Consider the following 17,627-nt stretch of genomic DNA (forward strand, 5'->3'; position numbering starts at 1 on the left):
GGAATACCGGCATCTCCAAGAAGGCAGACATTTAGAGACTTGGTGGAGAGTGTTCAAAGAGCCGCCCATACCTGGCGACTGACCCGAAAAAAGCTCCGATCCTTCCAAGCCCAGCCCATCCAGGGCTGGTGTGAACAGATGGGAAATGGGTTCCCGTATGGAATCCATGGGCTACCACTAAGAGAGGCTATGAGGTGATGAGGGGACCCCAGAGTGTAGCAGTTAGGAGTGTAGGCTGTGGACCCAGGAACTTGCGTTCCAGTCCCAGCTCCGTCATGTAAGAGCTGTGTGTCCTTGGGCAACAGAATCCTGACCGATACGGTGGGAGCTACAGTCCTACCCTCCTAAGGGCGGGGTGGGTCATGAGGATCGGCAGAGGCAAGGCACACGAAGGGTTAAGCACCGTTTCCAGCTCATAGCAAGTGCTCGATGAGGGACGTAGCCATGATTATTAATAATGACTGACGGTCTGAATGGGACCCAGCTGGACTGGTAAGGAATGAGTACTTGTGGCCTGGAGCAGAGAGAGCCGTCCACAGGTTGGGGTTAGAGCCAGGAGGGAGCACGAGGCACAGAGGTATGGTCTCATCCCAGGGCTGAGGACTGACCCCCATCGGGACCTGAGCTGAGGCTCTGGGATTCCCTCTGAGACATCTCTATAGGCAACAGAGCTCAATTCCCCTCTACTTTGAAAAGGGCACTGGAGAGGAGCTGGAGGGAACGCAGAACACTCTATTTATTGTTATTTTTAAAAAGTAAAATGGAAAGGAGCCCTCCAAGGGCATGTTCGCGGGTTTTATTATTTGTGAGGAAAAACACACTTGTCTTTATCAACATTCTGTCTGTCTGCGAGACTGGGCCGGCAAAGGGCAAGACCAAATGTTAAGTCATAATATTTGACTCCTTGTTCCTTGCTCAGGTAACATGCAAGGGTGTTAATAGGCTCAGCTCTTGTCAGCTGAGCCAAGACAATTTCAAGACCGAAATGAATGATGCAGCCAAGATCACAAAAGGGCCGCCTTGTGCGAATGGGGCAGGAGATCCCGATACCCTGGGTGGTCTTGTCCAGATCATGTGGGAGGAAGGTGAGCAAGAGGACTCACTGTTCCAGGCATGAAAATGGCCAGAGAGCCTTCCAGAATAATCCACGGCCGGGTTATCCTTGTTGCCCTTTCTCCCTAGTAATATGAATTCGCTTTTGGAACAACAGCAGTGGCATAAGTGGAATCCGTCTTGTATGATTTTTCCTCGGATGATTTAGAATTAGTTCAGTCTGTCTTCAAAGAGTGACAGCGTACAAGGGCTATCCTGAATTGCTTTCCTGTCCTCGGGTGGGGTGGGTGGGTGTCAGTGGCCGATTCATTACTCTCAGTGGGGTCCTTTGTTTCTAAAGCTACCTGGGATTATTACAGCAATAGAACTCTAAAGCAAAGTAAGCTTTGCATAAAAACGCATTTGGCTTCAGAGAAAACATACAATACTGATGAAAAGTAACCCTGGATGGCAGATTCCCGTAAGAGGTCACATCTGCATGGGAGCAGCTCTAGGAAACGGGCATGGATCTTGACAAAGGCCGCTTAGACTGTGCTTGTCTAAGGGGAGGAGGTAACGCTGATTAAGCGCCTGAAATTAACGGGCAAAAGGCCATTAACATGCAGAGATCCAAGAGCAGGCAAAGGTGGTAAAGCCGCAATTGCTCCAAGTCGTAGGCATTTAGAACCAGATTTTAGAAACATCCTCCAGCCCTCGGCGGGCTCACGTGCTTTTGTCACTGGGAGTCAGTAATTGAATTTTCTGGATGTTTTGACCAATATGTATCTTTGTGAAGCCGATTACACAGCAGAACGCAATTTTTAGTCTGACCTTAAAAACATTACCTTATGCTGTGTGATTAGAAAACATGCAGAGAGTGCCGCCCTTCTCACTGCACTTGATCTGGGGGAGAGGGAAGGGAAAAAAAACCCTTGCTATTCCCTGTCACCTAGTAAGATTCATTTAGATTCTATGCAGATAATTTAATAACAGATTTTGTAAAACCTTAACATAAGGAGCCGCCGTAAAACGTATTATCTTTTATTACCCATACAGAGAATGACATTTTAGAAGGTAATAAATCGAAACCCAAGAAAAGCTATTTGCTTTCGGAGGCTGCTTGGCGGATGACAGGGATACCAGTTTCCCGATTTTATACTGTGGCACCTATGGCTCCCCAGGGTCACCTGAGGCAGCCCCCAGATGGGTTTGCTGAGGCCTGTCTGAGAAACATTCCCTGGCCCTCTCTTCTTTTTTGAAAGGTCGTTCCCATCCAGACCTCACTGCTGAGCATTGGGTTGTCCCACCTTTACCGGTCCCCTTTCCGTCTTACACAATCGGGATTTGTGACAGGCCAAGAGCTGAGCCTGGGCTTGGGACCTGCCCTGGGGCATCTGCCATGAGGTAGGGGAGAGCTCACCCCACCAGCATCAGAGAAGGCCAAGCCTCCCTTGGCATGGATGCCTCTCTAACGGGGAAGAACTTTCCCTGCTCGCTCCTGGAAAGCTAGAGCCTTATCACCGTGCCCTACCCTGCACAGCCCAGCCATCTAGAGACCAGCTCAGCCTGTCCAACCTTGCCCAGGCCCTGCAGACCCACAACTGCTGCAACCCAGAAGAGCATCCCTGAGGCCAAGTTTTCTGCGTACTGATCCACATCACCATCTTTTGATTTATTCATTCGTCAGATATTAACAGAGAGTACCAGACACTTGGATGGCTGTGTGATTTTTCCCCGGGGGGTTTAGAATTCAATTTATTTTCAAAGAGTGTAACCCAGTGGCCACATAAAGGCAGTATTTGGGGGCCTCCATGTCTCAGGGGGCCAGGTGTCGGGGATATGGCAGGAGTAAGTTAGAGACAGGGTCCTTGCTTCTATCGACGGCTATAATGAATACTTGGAAAGTGACTGACATATTGAAAACCGTATATTTTGAAGAGAAAACTCTCCAATAAACTGATCTGGTATTTACCACTTTGTAGATGGGAAAAAATTCATCTCCTCTTCCTAGTGGACAGAGTTGTAGGAAAGGTCTCGTTGACGTTACGCTTCAAAGGATTGAAATGGAAATATTTTCCAGAGGAAAGATAGCGGATGCTATTCTGGGAAGGTGGGCAGTTCTGGGAAGGGGGCAGCTGGGAGTGAAATGAAGGTGGCAGCTGGTAACAATGAGCACCACATGGGGCAGGGAGGCTGGCGAGCATGTTGGCTCTGCAGGATGCTTGATGAGCGCTCTCCAGAGAAGCTGTATCCGTTCCCCACGGCTGCCATAGCAAGACCACAAAATCTGTGGCTTAAACAGTTCTGGAAATCAGAAGTCCAAAATGAGTTTCACTGGGGTAAAAGTCAAGGTGTCAGTGGGGCTGATTCCTTCTGGAAGCTCTAGGGAAACATTTGTCCCCTTGCCTTTCCCACCTTCTAGAGACCACCTGCATTCCTTAGCTCATCATCCCTTCCCCCATCTCTCCATCTTTAAGGCCAGCAGTGTACCATCTTCTTCATCTTCAAGCCTCTCTCTCTCTCTCTCTCTCTCTCTCTCCTTCCATTATTGCATCTCCTTCTCTGGCTCTCCCACCTCCCTCTTATAAGGACCCTTGTAATTACTTTGGATCCACCCGGATAATCCAGGATAATCTTCTCCTCTCAGTATGCTTTACTCAATCACATCTTCAAAGTCCTTTTAGCCACTAAGGTACCATATTCCCTGGTTCCAGGGATTAGGACATGGACATCTTTGGGGGCCAGTATTCTGTCTACCACAGAAGGTATGAAAGCCTCTGGGACCAAAAGCTTGATGGCATTTAGAGCTCGCTTCCACTGTGCTCTGTGCTTGACTCATGAACGTGACACTGGGCATCTAACAGCTTAATCACAGAGACAGACATGTGAAGGGAACATTGCTGTGTCATTAAGTCAACCAAGAAGAAAGCATTCACCATAACATACAGACAGGACTAATGCAGAGGAGGAAGGGGTAATTCTGGGAAGAACAGAAAAGCTTTAGGAGGGAAACACATCTAAGTAAGGTTTATAAGGACGAGTAATTCTCCAAGGGGGTGGAGGGAATCATGGGTAGGGAGGGCCTCCCAGGCAGAGGGCACAGCATGAGCTAAGGTGTCAAGGAGTGAAGAACCCGAGATGCTGGGATTGCAGGTAGCCCGGTGTTACCGGAGTGCAACACCGTGCGTGAGGAGCTCTGGGGGATCAGGCCAGGATGGGGGTGTCTTCTGTGCTTTGGGAGCTTGCACCTTATCCTGTAGCTACCGAAGGGCTGCTGCAGCATTTTGAGGAGGGTCCTGTGGCCAAGTGGCAGTTTAGGCGGCTCACTGTGTCTGGCTTTGGGTGGAGAGGGGTCTGGAAGAGAGCAGAGGGAACCAGTCTGGAAGCTGTTGTAGTAACTCAGGTGAGAAAAGATGAGGACTCGAAGTCATGTGACAACAGGGGTGACAGAGAAAAGAGGATGGACTCAGGAGAGGTTGGGGAGGCGACATCAGTAACAGTTGATGATGGGCTCTTTGAAGTGAAAGCGGGAAGAGCTGAGGACACCTCCCAGGCGTTCAGCTTGAGGTGATGCCTCCAAGAGGAGGGCCGTGTTGCAGGGACGATAACAAGTTTTGTCATTGGTCCATGAAAATTGAGGGAGAACATCCAAAGGAGACATCCAGAAGATGAAGCAGGCTCGAGGGGCAACCATAGTGTTATTTAATGCCTTACTGGGAGTACATTTTTTCTAGAAAGGGAAAAAACAGGAAAATTCCACGGAGAGAGAAACTTTGGTAAACTATGTTTCTGTTTTTCATTTAAATTGCATCATAAACAGGTAAGTTTTAAGTTAAAATAAGGGTGACCTGCAGTTCATCAAGTGTTCATTCAAAACGATGCTAATCAAAGTGTGGTCCTCAGATCAGCAGCAGCAGCATCTCCTAGAAACTTTCTGAAAATGCACATCCTCAGGCCCTACTCTGGACCTCACGAGTCATTAGCCCTCTAAGTGGGCTGAAAATCTGTGTTTTAATGCACCCACCAGGGAATTCTGACACAAGCAAGTTCCAGAAGCACTGACTGAGACAGTCTGTCTTAAGCACCTACTATGCACTGGGCATAATGTTGCCATGGCAATTCAAGGCCAAAAGTTTAGAAGAAACAGGCTAACACAGTAAACAGTGACTGAAAATATATAAAAACGATAGAGAAAGAGCACTTTAATTTTATTTTATTTTCCTTCATGTTTTAGACGTCTGTACTTCCTTGTCTCAATCAAACAGATTAAACCAAGCAGTTCTTTAGCATCTTCAGATCTGCCCCAAGTCAACCATATGCTTCTTGGGATTCCCTAACTCTGTTCCCTCAGGCTGGGAGCTCCTTGAAGGTGGGATGGACTAGATGATGTCTGAGATACTTTCAAGAAACAATGGGTTGTGTCTCTTAGCATCACAGACCTTGATTCCAGCCACACTAGTGGCCCCGTGTTAGCTGGACCTCCATGCTGGTGCTCAGGCTCCTCTTCCCTCTCTGAATTCTCTGCCTTCACACCTCCTTCAAAGCTCAGCTCCAGTCTGCATTGTCCTGAAGCCACTTAAAAACCACAGTAGCCCTCCCAGATGCACCCTTCACATCTGAAGCTATTGCATACATGTTCAGCACACACTACCTGGTGTCTTGTGGAGCCACTTATACATGTTTTACCTTCAGCCAAGCCATGAGTTCCTTGCAAGTAGGGAATATATTTTATACTTCTTCTTGTTCCCAAGGTGTCCTGACCAGAATCAGAATCAGTCTTCAGTTCTTATTAAACCATTGAATTTAATAGTGTTTTAGGATTAATAGCTTCTCATCTTCCACAGAAATTCACTTCCACATCAAGACCCCATTTCTAATCCTATAGTAGGAGATTCTCCTCTGCAGGAACGTCTCCTTCCTCCCCCCACCAAGGTCTGAGCTAAGTGGCCTTTCTTTTGCAATAACCACAGCACTCTTCTTACTCCCGTCTCATTTTGCTGAAATTACCTGGGAATTATCTAGCACCAGGTTTGTCTCCCTTTACTTGTTATTGCTTTCTAGCACAATGCCTAATACATCGTAAGTGCTCAGTAAATATTAAATAAAATTCATATCGCCTTCCTGAGCACCCCATGTCCTGACCCCCTTCTCATAGACCTTAATTGGTACACTTCGAATAACACTTATCTCATCATACCTTACATACTTGCTTTCTGTCCATTTATCTAAAAATGGACTGAAAGCAGCATCTGTATCATTCATCACATCCTCGCAGAGTTACTTGAACCTAGTAGACACTATATAAATGTTTCAGTGGAATCAACCTGAATGTCAAATATTTACCGCCTTGGGTCTGAAGGGTGTGATTTTTCCAGGTATGCTATGAATGCCTTTGGCATTTTATTTGCCGTGACTCATCAGTAACATCAGAAGAAGTACACTTCACATGGAAATGTTTTATTTGATTTTGGTATCCCTCAACCTGAAATCTATCACTTAGGTTATTCCAACTGCATATATCTAAGAGGCTGTGTTTATTTCCCCTGCTGCTTCCCCATCCTGCTGACTTTGTCAGCAACCAGTAAATCTGGGGAAATGAGCTATGCCTTCTCCTTATCCACCACACCCCAGCCAAAATGAAAACACAGCAGATGACAGCCAAGTACATGAACGTCCACATTAGCGGTGAGCAGCAAAGTAAAAGGAGGCCTAAAGCCAAACACAAGTCAAACCCGACTTGCCGTGTTGCATAGGAAGGTGGAGGAATGTCACTCGCTGTCTGCAGTGGGAAAAGGGCACCTTTTACAAGGGGATGTACACGGTTCCTGCTGGATTTATGGACTACCTTTCCCCAGTGTTATGTGGCCAGAGTGGATAAATCAAACTCCAGACAGACAACAACTTGTTCTGCTCCAGATACTGTTTTCACCAATCTGCTTGCAGTATTTATAGACCAGGTGTCAGGTGCAGAAGAATGTGGTCCCTGTTCAGGTGCCATATCACAAGGAGTCTCAGCCTATCCGAGCAAAGCTGATGAGTACATAAATAAACCAATTGCATTACATCTTTCCCATAAATCTCATATTAATATTTCTCACTAACAATACCTTCAGTGTTAGACCACAAAAGGATTTATTGAAAAAGACTCTTACAGATTTCCTTGACCCTCAAAGCACAGTTTAAAAGCTGGAGCCAACTCTTACCACCTGATAATAACTGATTGTGTATACCGCTTTCCAACTATGGACTCTATGACATCATGTTGGTAGCTTGAAATCAGCCATGGTAAGAGTATTTAAACCACCAAAATTGACAAATCTGCAAATCAGGCACATGTGCTGTTAAACATTTACAGGCACATCACTCTTTGTAATTCATTATTTTATAAAAAATGTATCTATAAGTGACTAATTAGTGCATAACAGCCTTGTTCCAGGCACTGAATTAGTAGCTGGGAGATAAAACTTTAAACAAGACAAGGTCCCTGACCTCATGGAGCTCAAGTCGTCAGGGTCAACATAGCCAATAAACAAGTAATCAATAAATGAGAATATTACAGACTGTGATAGTGCTGGAGAAAAACTGTATTCATTATTTGTTGCAGCATAACAAATTACTCCAAAATGAGATATCTCCTATCTCACAGTTTGGACTGTCACAGAGTTGCAGTCTATGTGTTGGTGCAGAATTTGCAGTCTCATCAGAAGGTTTGACTGGGGAAGGATCCACTTCAGGGCTCTTCAGTGGTTGCTGGCAGCATTCAGTTCCTTCTGGCTGTCCCTGGAGGCCATCCTAGCTTCCTGCCACATCCTTAGAAGACTTTCCAAAGGTTCTAGTACATAATAACAGCAGCCATCTACACATGCCAAGCTCCATGCTTGGCACTTTACCTTACCTATTTTAATCCTCACTTACCCTAGAAGTATTATTATTCTCCCCATTGGACAGGTGAGGAAACTGAGGCAGGGAGAACTTAAGTAACTTGACCAAGTTCACTCAGCTACTAAGAGGTGAAGCTGATCAAATGCTGATATCCTTCCCTAAGTGTCAGCTACCCCATTATGCAATAAGGTCCCTGCCTTCATGGAGCTTCAGTGCAGTGAAGGATGGCCATCAGAAATGAGCAGGGGGGCTTCCCTGGTGGCGCAGTGGTTGGGAGTCCGCCTGCCGATGCAGGGGATGCGGGTTCGTGCCCCGGTCCGGGAAGATCCCACATGCCGCGGAGCGGCTGGGCCCGTGAGCCATGGCCGCTGAGCCTACGCGTCCGGAGCCTGTGCTCCGCAACGGGAGAGGCCACAACAGTGAGAGGCCCGCGTACCGCAAAAAAAAAAAAAAAAAAGAAATGAGCAGGAATTCACCTAAAGGAGGAAGTAGAGGTGGAAAGGTCAAACGTAAGAAAAAGTGGGGTACAGTAGAAGGAAATCCAGTCTGGACAAAGTGTGAAAAGAGGTATGGAGGTCAGTTCAAGATGAAGCAAGAGGAGGATGGGTGGGGTACCACATGGGTTAATGGCAGAACCTTTCTCCATGTAACATTTATTCATTGATTCCCCCCCACAGCTACCATTATGCTTGTTATTAGTGATAAATGTTCCGTTAAATGCTCACTCGTATGGCAGTCACGGTAGCTGTGTAAAGCATCAAGGGTCCAGTGATTGATTACATGCCATATTTAGTGACATGGCTTGATTCTTTTTTTTTCAAGATGGAATGTTTGCTTTTCAAATCAGTGTGATCAGTGAACCCAGCCCGTGTCTGTGGAGATACACCCGAGGCTTTTTCTTGCAGACACGCCATCTTCCTTTTGTTTCTAGGATATATATTAACTGGTAGCAAGTAGACACCCAGAAAGAGATGGCAAATACAGTAGAGATGCATAGCTGCAGAATTCAAACCAGGAGAGCAGCTTGACTCTTAGATATGTCTTACAGATCAGATAGCTTAAAATAACATCACAGCAGTCAATTTCATTCTCCCAGTTTTTACACAGTGCTTCTCTTTGTCAAAATACAGTCCTATCTCCTTGAGCTGGAGTTCCCCAAAGGATAAGCCATTCCCTGAGAATAAATGGCTCTGGTTTGGAAATGCCACTGATATGCTCAGACCTTTGAGATATAATTTAGTTCAGGGAAACAGTAATATATCATCATTATCAATGATGAAAGTAAATCACCCAGCTTGCGTGCTGCATACTGGCTCGGTGTTGGGGTCAAAGGCATGGTCCTTGCCTTTGAAAACTTTGTCATCCACTTAATGGGAGATAGTAAATGGGCGTTCAGAATAAGACCAAACAGGAAACATAGCCTTCAAATTAGTCCGGGTAGGCTAGGCACTGTAATAAACTTCCCTTAAACCTGAACAACGGCTTGTCTCTTGTTCACGTCTCAGTCTAAAGCAGGTCAGCAAAGGGTCTCTGTGCCATATAGTCATTTGGAGATGCAGGCTTCTTCCTCTTTGGGAACAGAAAACACGGAGGATTACGTGGGAGTTTTAGGGGCCAGGTCAGTCCATCACTTCTGCCCACATTCCGCTGGCCAGAAGTGGGCACAGAATTTCCTCTTACAGTCTAGCTGTATGCCCTGCAGTCAAAAGAAATAGGATTGGGTGAACAAGTAACTGTCCTCACCACAGTTTCCTCTGATGGCAAGAAACCGAAATTGATTCTGGCTGACTTCAGTGCCAAAAAGAATCTCCTGAATAAACGCCGAGTGTGTCACAGAATCCAGGGGAGAGTTGAAGAGCCAGCACAGGCCCAGATCTCAGAGGCAGAGCTTCCATCTTTCTGGTTAGAGCGGTGCCTTCAGTGTAACGCAGCCAGAAAGGCTCTTTCTATTGGAGTTGATCATACCCGTCTCCCCTCTGAGCCTTGAACCAACTGAGAGAAATAAAGCCAAGAATCAGATCGTGCCAAGGAGAGTACAGCTTGGCCTTTAGAGGACAGTGAGCTTCCTGCCCCCTGCTCAGTTCACTCACCAGTGACAGAACAGCTGGATGGCTGACGGTCTCGTCCCCCAAACGGGGTGCATCCCGTATGGGCAGAGAAGAGTACCAGCGTGTTAACTGTCCTCCCAGAACATTCAAGAAGGTAAAATCCTGGACTTCCCTGGTGGCACAGTGGTTAAGAATCCGCCTGCCAATGCAGGGAACACAGGTTTGAGCCCTGGTCCGGGAAGATCTCACATGCCGCGGAGCAGCTAAGCCCGTGCGCCACAACTACTGAGCCTGCACTCTAGAGCCCACAAGCCACAACTACTGAGCCCACGTGCCACAACTACTGAAGCCCGCAGGCCTAGAGCCCGTGCTCCACAAGAAGAGAAGCCACTGCAATGAGAAGCACACCCACCGTAACAATGAGCAGCCCCCGCTCTCTGCAACTAGAGAAAGCTGGCGCGCAGCAACAAAGACCCAACACAGCCAAAAATAAATAAAATGAGTAAATAAATTTATTAAAAAAAACAAACAAAAAAAAGAAGGTAAAACCCTTCTATTGGGCCCAGGAGCAGCATGGGAGAGGCAAGAGGGTTTGCCCATGATGCCTGGTTTCACATTTCATATTCCCGGAATCCGATTGTCCCACCTGGGGTTAGGGAGTTAACTGTGACTCGCTCAACTATTGTGAGGGAGACAAACGTGCACGTGGTCACCAGGGCCTATTCCTCTGCATCAATGTTTCTTCCCAGACGATGGGCAGCTGTGGGCTGCCTAGGACCCTTGTCCAGCAGAATAACAAAGGCAGAGTGACCTCTGAGCGGTACAGAAATGCGCATGTGTATGTATATTTCAAGTACGAGGGATTTAGGGGCAGACTTCCTAGAAAAGGCTCAGCTGGAGTGGGAGGCAGGTCAGAGGTGAGTGGAAGGTTTTCCAGTCGTGTAAGAGCAAGGGGGCTCATACATATGCAGTTTTCTCTGAGTCTTCCACATTTCAGAGGAGGTGCTTCTATCATTGGCTGCTTGGTTTTTATTACTTTTGTCATTGTGAAAGCAAGTATGTTTATTATAGAAAAATCCCCAAATACTCATAGGCCAGTGGACTTCTTATCTTCGAGTTGCTTTTCAAAGTGGAAATCTGGAAACAACTCAAACAAATGACCATCCAGTAGGGAATGAGTGAATAAATTATGCTGGTCTGGAAACAACTCAAACAAATGACCATCCAGTAGGGAATGAGTGAATAAATTATGCTGGTCTGGAAACAACTCAAACAAATGACCATCCAATAGGGAATGAGTGAATAAATTATGCTGGTCTGGAAACAACTCAAACAAATGACCATCCAGTAGGGAATGATTGAATAAATTATGCTGGTCTGGAAACAGTTCAAACAAATGACCATCCAGTAGGGAATGATTGAATAAATTATGCTGGTCTGGAAACAACTCAAACAAATGACCATCCAATAGGGAATGATTGAATAAATTATGCTGGTCTGGAAACAGTTCAAACAAATGACCATCCAGTAGGGAATGATTGAATAAATTATGCTGGTCTGGAAACAACTCAAACAAATGACCATCCAATAGGGAATGATTGAATAAATTATGCTGAATCCATACAGTGGGCTGTTATACAGCTGTTGAAATGAATAGACAGATCTATAAGCAGAGGTGAAAGTGATATGGTAAGACGGATTGTACAGCGGTGTGAATGCTATCATTTATTTAAATATATGTGTATCTAAAATGTGTGTGTGTGTGTGTGTGTGTGTGTGTGTGTGTGTGTGTGTGTGTGTTATGTGTAGGACAAAGGAGGGAGACACCAGGCTACTAACAACATTACCTCTTGGAGATGGGGTTGGGGGTGGGTAGAGAGGAATGCTCACTTTCCACTTTAGAAATGACTGTATCGTTTCTATTTTCCTTACAATAATTGGATATTCTCTGACAATACAAACATATTCTTTGGTAGCCTTAAGTTTGGCAGAAAATTGAGACTTTGGAACATCTCATCTCAAACCTTGCAATATATCTAGTTCATAGTCTAATTGATTTTCCACTAGGTTAATCAATCGAGTTCCCATTGCAATCATAAAGTTTTATTTATATGAGGAGACAGGAGTTGGCTGGTTCATTTTTTTTAATTATTTATAAAATTTATTAAACTACAGGAGAGTTAAGCCAACGTGTCATTCGTTTGTGCCAGCGAAAGAATTTGTATGTACCTCTGCTTAGCTCTGACTCTATTTTGTTACAGTTATATGTGAACATGCCTGTCATCAACCATAAACATCTCTGAACCCCTTAAAGAAAAGGACCCTCTTCCCATCCCTATATCCCCAACACCATATTTAGACTTGATGTCCAATAACTTCCAACTAAAGGAATGCATGAACTAATGAAAGAAAAAATTATAATAACTCTCTTTGGTCAAAAAAAATATTTCTGCAGAGGGGAAAATTTTAAAAGGAAAAACAATGTATTCGTGAAATTATTGGAATACTCTTGTGAAGAGCCTATTGTGATACTCTAGTGTGATACAATCGCTCTTACACTGTCTTGCAAATAACCAGATAATTGATCATAGCATTCGTTGCAATATTAGTCAGAATTCCCTTGTTGCTTCTCACAGAACATCTCAATTAAATGTCTTAAGGAAAGGAGAAATTTATTAGCTCATAGAACTCACAAATCTGAGGGGTAAATTCTGGCTTCAAGAATGACTATTAAAGAGCTCAAATTAGATTAAAAGAACTCCATCCCTTCCTCTCAGTTCTGTGTTGTCTTCTTTCTCAGGCTGCCTTTCTCTGTGTGGTTGCAAATGGTCACCACCAGCTCCAGATTTTGGTCCTACCACCTTCAAGTCCAACAGGAAGAGGAGTTCTTTTGCCTACAAGTTCTAAAGAAATATGTCCTGGAACTGAGTTTCAATCCCAGGTGGCCTAACTTGGGTTATGTGCCTATCACATGGCAATGGGAATGGGAGGCCCTGATTGTACAAGCCTGAGCTACATGACCATCCCTAGTCCAGGGATAGAGTCAACCCTACCTGAACTCCACGTGTACTAAGAGTGTGGAAGCGATGATACCCTCAAAGGAAGTATAGCATTAGTACCAGAGGAGGATGGGATGGATGCTTGGGAAGGCGGGGCAGCACATATCCAATAGAGTTAGCACTTGAAGCTACCCTGGGGTGTGTGTCCACAGCTACCTTCACTGCAAGTTGGAGAAGGGCAAGTGCTATGAGAAATTTACATCCTTGTTCAACAGCCATTATAGAATCATGCTCATCCCCCAATGCGTTTCATGGGGCAAGGTCAGCTGTTCTTTAACGACAAGCCATGCCTGGGGTCATAAACTAAACATCCTGATAGGAATGATACGAAAATCGGTAAGATCTTCTTGAAAGCAATGTTGAAATATCAATAAATACTCTTAAAATGTTCATACTCTTTAGTCTAATAATTCCACTTCCTGGAATCTTTTTTTTTTTTTTTTTTTTTGTGGTACACGGGCCTCTCACTGTTGTGGAGCACAGGCTCCGGACGCGCAGGCTCAGCGGCCATGGCTCATGGGCCCAGCCGCTCCGCGGCATGTGGGATCTTCCCGGACCGGGGCACGAACCCATGTCCCCTGCATCGGCAGGCAGACTCTCAACCACTGCGCCACCAGGGAAGCCCTAAGTTTTTTTTTTAAGTCAAAATACATTGAGAGCTTCCTGAATAAAGATGTTCATTGCAGTGTTATTTAAAATTGTCAAAATTTTAAGAAGACTAGAAATAACCTCAAGTCCTAATAATTGAAGATGATGAAATAAATTATAAATTATGCATATGATTAATTTTATGCAACCCTTAAAATAATATCAAGGAATTATGGTGGTAAATGATATTGCATGAGGGAAATGATATTAAGTTTCCATTCCCACAGCCAACTCTAGTCTATGAATGGTGACTGTCTTGCCTTGGAGAGATTCCAAAGACACATTTATGCACAACAGGTAAGAGTGCTATGAAAGGCGCCTGCCCAAATGGAGGGGGGCACACAGCGTCAGCCCGAGCAACATGCATGTCCCCTATCCCGAGTGATAACCCAGATCTAAATGTCATCCTCTGTTGTGCTTTTGCTTCGTAGACTCTGGAAAATCCCAAGTATGAATTGATCATTGAGGCTCAAGATATGGCTGGACTGGATGTTGGATTAACAGGCACGGCCACAGCGACAATCATGATCGATGACAAAAACGATCACTCGCCTAAATTCACCAAGAAAGAGGTAAACCCCTGTTGAATGCCAGCCTTGTGTTCATGGCCGTGATTGCTGATTAATATTAATTCAGTGTACCACAGCCCTAGCCCGCTCCCTGCTTGGGACATCAAAACCCTCCTTTGTGGAGAGAAGATGGTGTCTTGCTGGAATACTCTTTTACACTTTTCTCTTTTTTTTTTTTTTTTTTTTTTTTTGTAAAGCTGAAAATACCAGAGCATTATGAAAACAAAAGCATTGAATCTTGTTGAAGTCCATAAGAAGACAACTTTTAATGCCAAAGTGCCATTTTCGTAGTTTTATTGGTGTTATTTAGCGCTGAATTGTGTGAGTCCTGTTGTGATTTTAGCATAACAATAATTTTTTTCAGCAAGTACAGATTGAGAGGCCAGACGGAAAAGCATCAAGAAGGTAAAGCAGATTTTCTTGGCCATAACAGGGTGGCCCAGGAGCTTATCAATAACAACCAAGTTAGCTTGTCTGGCAGAGACATTACTGTTCGCAGCTCCTGTGCTTTTATGATTGTGGATCGTGCTTGCTGTTTCCCATTTTTTCCAATGGAGCAGTGTTTGGGGACAGGCTGAGTATGCAAGATTTCATCCAGCTGCTGAATTTGTATCCAGGCTAGGGAGTCACTGGCACTGTGCATCTGATGGAAATGTGCTGCGGTCATGGTTTCTTTGGGGGTCAGGACCAGAGCCAAGGACTTGACGCCCCTCTTACTGCACAGGAGCATAGCATCAGTAATGACAGCCCCGTCGTTCGCCAGACCTTTCCAGGACATCCACCACCACCACGGGCTCTCCACCCTCGATCCATTGCCTCATCTGACCGTGTGAGGTTGGATTCGTGAGCCACATTTTCTACCCAGTGAGAGTGCTTATTTTAAGCTCAGAGAATCTAGATCTCCAGGGTTACAGGCAGAGTAAGTGGCAGAAATGGGATGTGAGCACAGCTCCCTGTTTACCATGCTCTCAGCTGCAGTGCTTTGCTTCCAAGGAAGACGTTGATATTTTCTACCCTCCCGGGCGTTCAGAAAAAAGATCCGTGTCTGGACTTGCAGTTGCCCACCCCTCTCTCAAGTATCTCAGGGCTACCCCAGGTGGCCCTTCTCAGCCCCCTGGCTCCGCAGTGAGCTCTCCACATTAGCAGCCCTACATGACTCATTCACGAGGTGGAAGTCTCCCCCTCTGCCAGTGGTGTCTTGGACACTCAGAATTCTAACCTCAAAACAACAAAGTCCACGTAGCTGACGGTCTATTCTGTTGCTCCCATGACACTGTTTCTATAGCTGCTAATACAGATTGCTTATTAGTCCCATGTTTCTCAAACTGTGTTCCAAGAAATTAGTTCCACAAGTTATTATCATTATAGGGCAGGGGGTGGGGAGAGATTTCAGGGTCAGACAGATATGGAGAACACTGAGATGAATGGTGTGAAAGATTTCTTTTACTGTAGGACTTCTGGTACCTTTAAAATGCTTTGTGTTTCTCTAAGAGGGGTAGGTGTGGTCTGTAGGGTTTCTCAGACTTATTTGGCCTGGGAATAATTTTTCCTGGTCCATCTCACCATGGCTCATCGAGCTGGTATTCATGGGATATTCATTGGGAGATATTGGTTTATCTGCAGAATTTCCTGCAAACCTCTTTCAAAAGAATAACTCAAGGCACAGTGTAATATTCAATATAGATATAGTAATGAAAATAGAAATTGGATAACCCCAATCTAAAATAAGAAAACCTATTAACGTTACCAGATGGGTGAGATTAATTAGTTATTTCAGTGGAGCCTAAACTAAGCTCAGAATTGTGTACCTAGTTATGGACTAAATACTGTGAGTGAGAGGCTTTTGTTGTTGTTGTTGTTATTAATACCAATGAATTCAAGGAAAAATTTTAACATAGGTCTTAAAGTAAGAGACCTTAAGTAATATAATGGAAAATGTATTCATTTGTGAATATTGGCAAAAGCACAAAACTCTCTTCAAATGGACATTGGGGGCTTCCCTGGTGGTGCAGTGGTTGAGAATCTGCCTGTCACTGCAGGGGACATGGGTTTGAGCCTTGGTCCGGGAAGATCCCACGTGCCACAGAGCAACTAAGCCTGTGCACCAGAACTACTGAGCCTGCGAGCCACAACTACTGAAGCCTGCACGCCTAGAGCCCATGCTCCGCAACAAGAGAAGCCACCGCAATGAGAAGCCCGTGCACCACAACAAAGAGTAGCCCCTGCTCACCGCAACTAGAGAAAGCCCGCGCGCAACAATGAAGACCCAAAGCAGCCAAAAATAAATAAATAAATAAATTTATTTTTTTAAAAAATGGACATTGGACAATGAGCTTGAGATTCCCTCAGGGCAGAGCTGATGTCACAACTCATATGGAGATACAAGTAACAAAACGAGAAAAATGGGTAGCTAGCAAGTACATCAGATTCTCTCTCTTAGATGTTAGGTATCCCATAGGAGTCTTTCCAGGATGGCTGATGTTCTTTGTCATTGATTCATACATTTTGGACATGTATGAACACTAGAGGCAGTATAACAGCGATGTGAAGGGCTGGGCTCTGGACCAGACCTGGATTCATATCACACCTGCCAGCCACGGGATCTGAGCACGTTCACCATCTACATTCTCGTTTTGTCACCTGTTCATGGGGCTGATGCTAAAGCCCACCTCACTGGGCTCTTGTGAATGTCAAATGAGCGGAGTGGTGAAGAGCCCTAGTGCTTGTCACCTCATGTTCTCTGGCGTGTTGGCGATGGGGATATGGTGGCCGTTTAGAAGGCGGTAGTGAGGACAGTCATGACGAGGGTAGTGGGACAAAGGCAGCGGCGAGGAAGGTGGTGAGGAAGACGGCTGCGGTGAGCAAGATGATTACATGATGGTGACGATGTTTCTAAAATTCAAAAGGCCAACTGACGTTCTTATCTAAAGGGTCATCTCCCCTCCATGTTGAAAGGCTGCTGTTTTCCTTGGAAGTGATCTATGAACCTGCTCAAGCACTTCAAAATACGTGATTAAGACCCTCAAGTTCCAGGGGAGAAGTAATTCTGTAGGAGAGGTGGTGGAATCTGTGAAACTCATCACTGTGGGCAAAAGCAAAGAAGGCTAAGAGGAACCTGTTAGGCGGAAAAAAGAGGACTGATAAGGACTCAGCCCAAAGGTAGTGGTCTTGGGTGTGGAAGTGGTCAAACAGGATGAACTAGGAATAGAGAGGAAACATGCACCCTGTGATCTTAAAGATGAAATAATTTTCAGAGATGAAGGTCAAGGTTCAGTCATCCCAGAATGGAAATGGTGGTCATTTGGGCTTAAAGGTATCTAGGAACCTGTCCAAGAAGATGTTGCCTTATGTAAGTTTCTGCATGTATTAGGACATTTCTTAGGAAATTC

The 17,627-nt window shown here is 45.1% G+C and overlaps 1 protein-coding gene across 2 annotated transcripts in view; it reads left to right on the forward strand.

Moving 5' to 3' along the window:
• The window catches only part of CDH13 (cadherin 13), a 1,009,733-nt gene that overhangs the window by 850,619 nt on the left and 141,487 nt on the right, over window positions 1-17,627 (forward strand). For both annotated transcript variants that reach the window (XM_059999015.1, XM_059999016.1), the window contains one exon: window positions 14,101-14,241. In XM_059999015.1, the coding sequence (XP_059854998.1) occupies window positions 14,101-14,241 (141 nt within the window). The remainder of the gene's footprint in view (window positions 1-14,100; window positions 14,242-17,627) is intronic.

This window comes from Delphinus delphis, chromosome 20 (assembly GCF_949987515.2).
Source record: "Delphinus delphis chromosome 20, mDelDel1.2, whole genome shotgun sequence".
Classification (NCBI taxonomy): domain Eukaryota; kingdom Metazoa; phylum Chordata; class Mammalia; order Artiodactyla; family Delphinidae; genus Delphinus; species Delphinus delphis.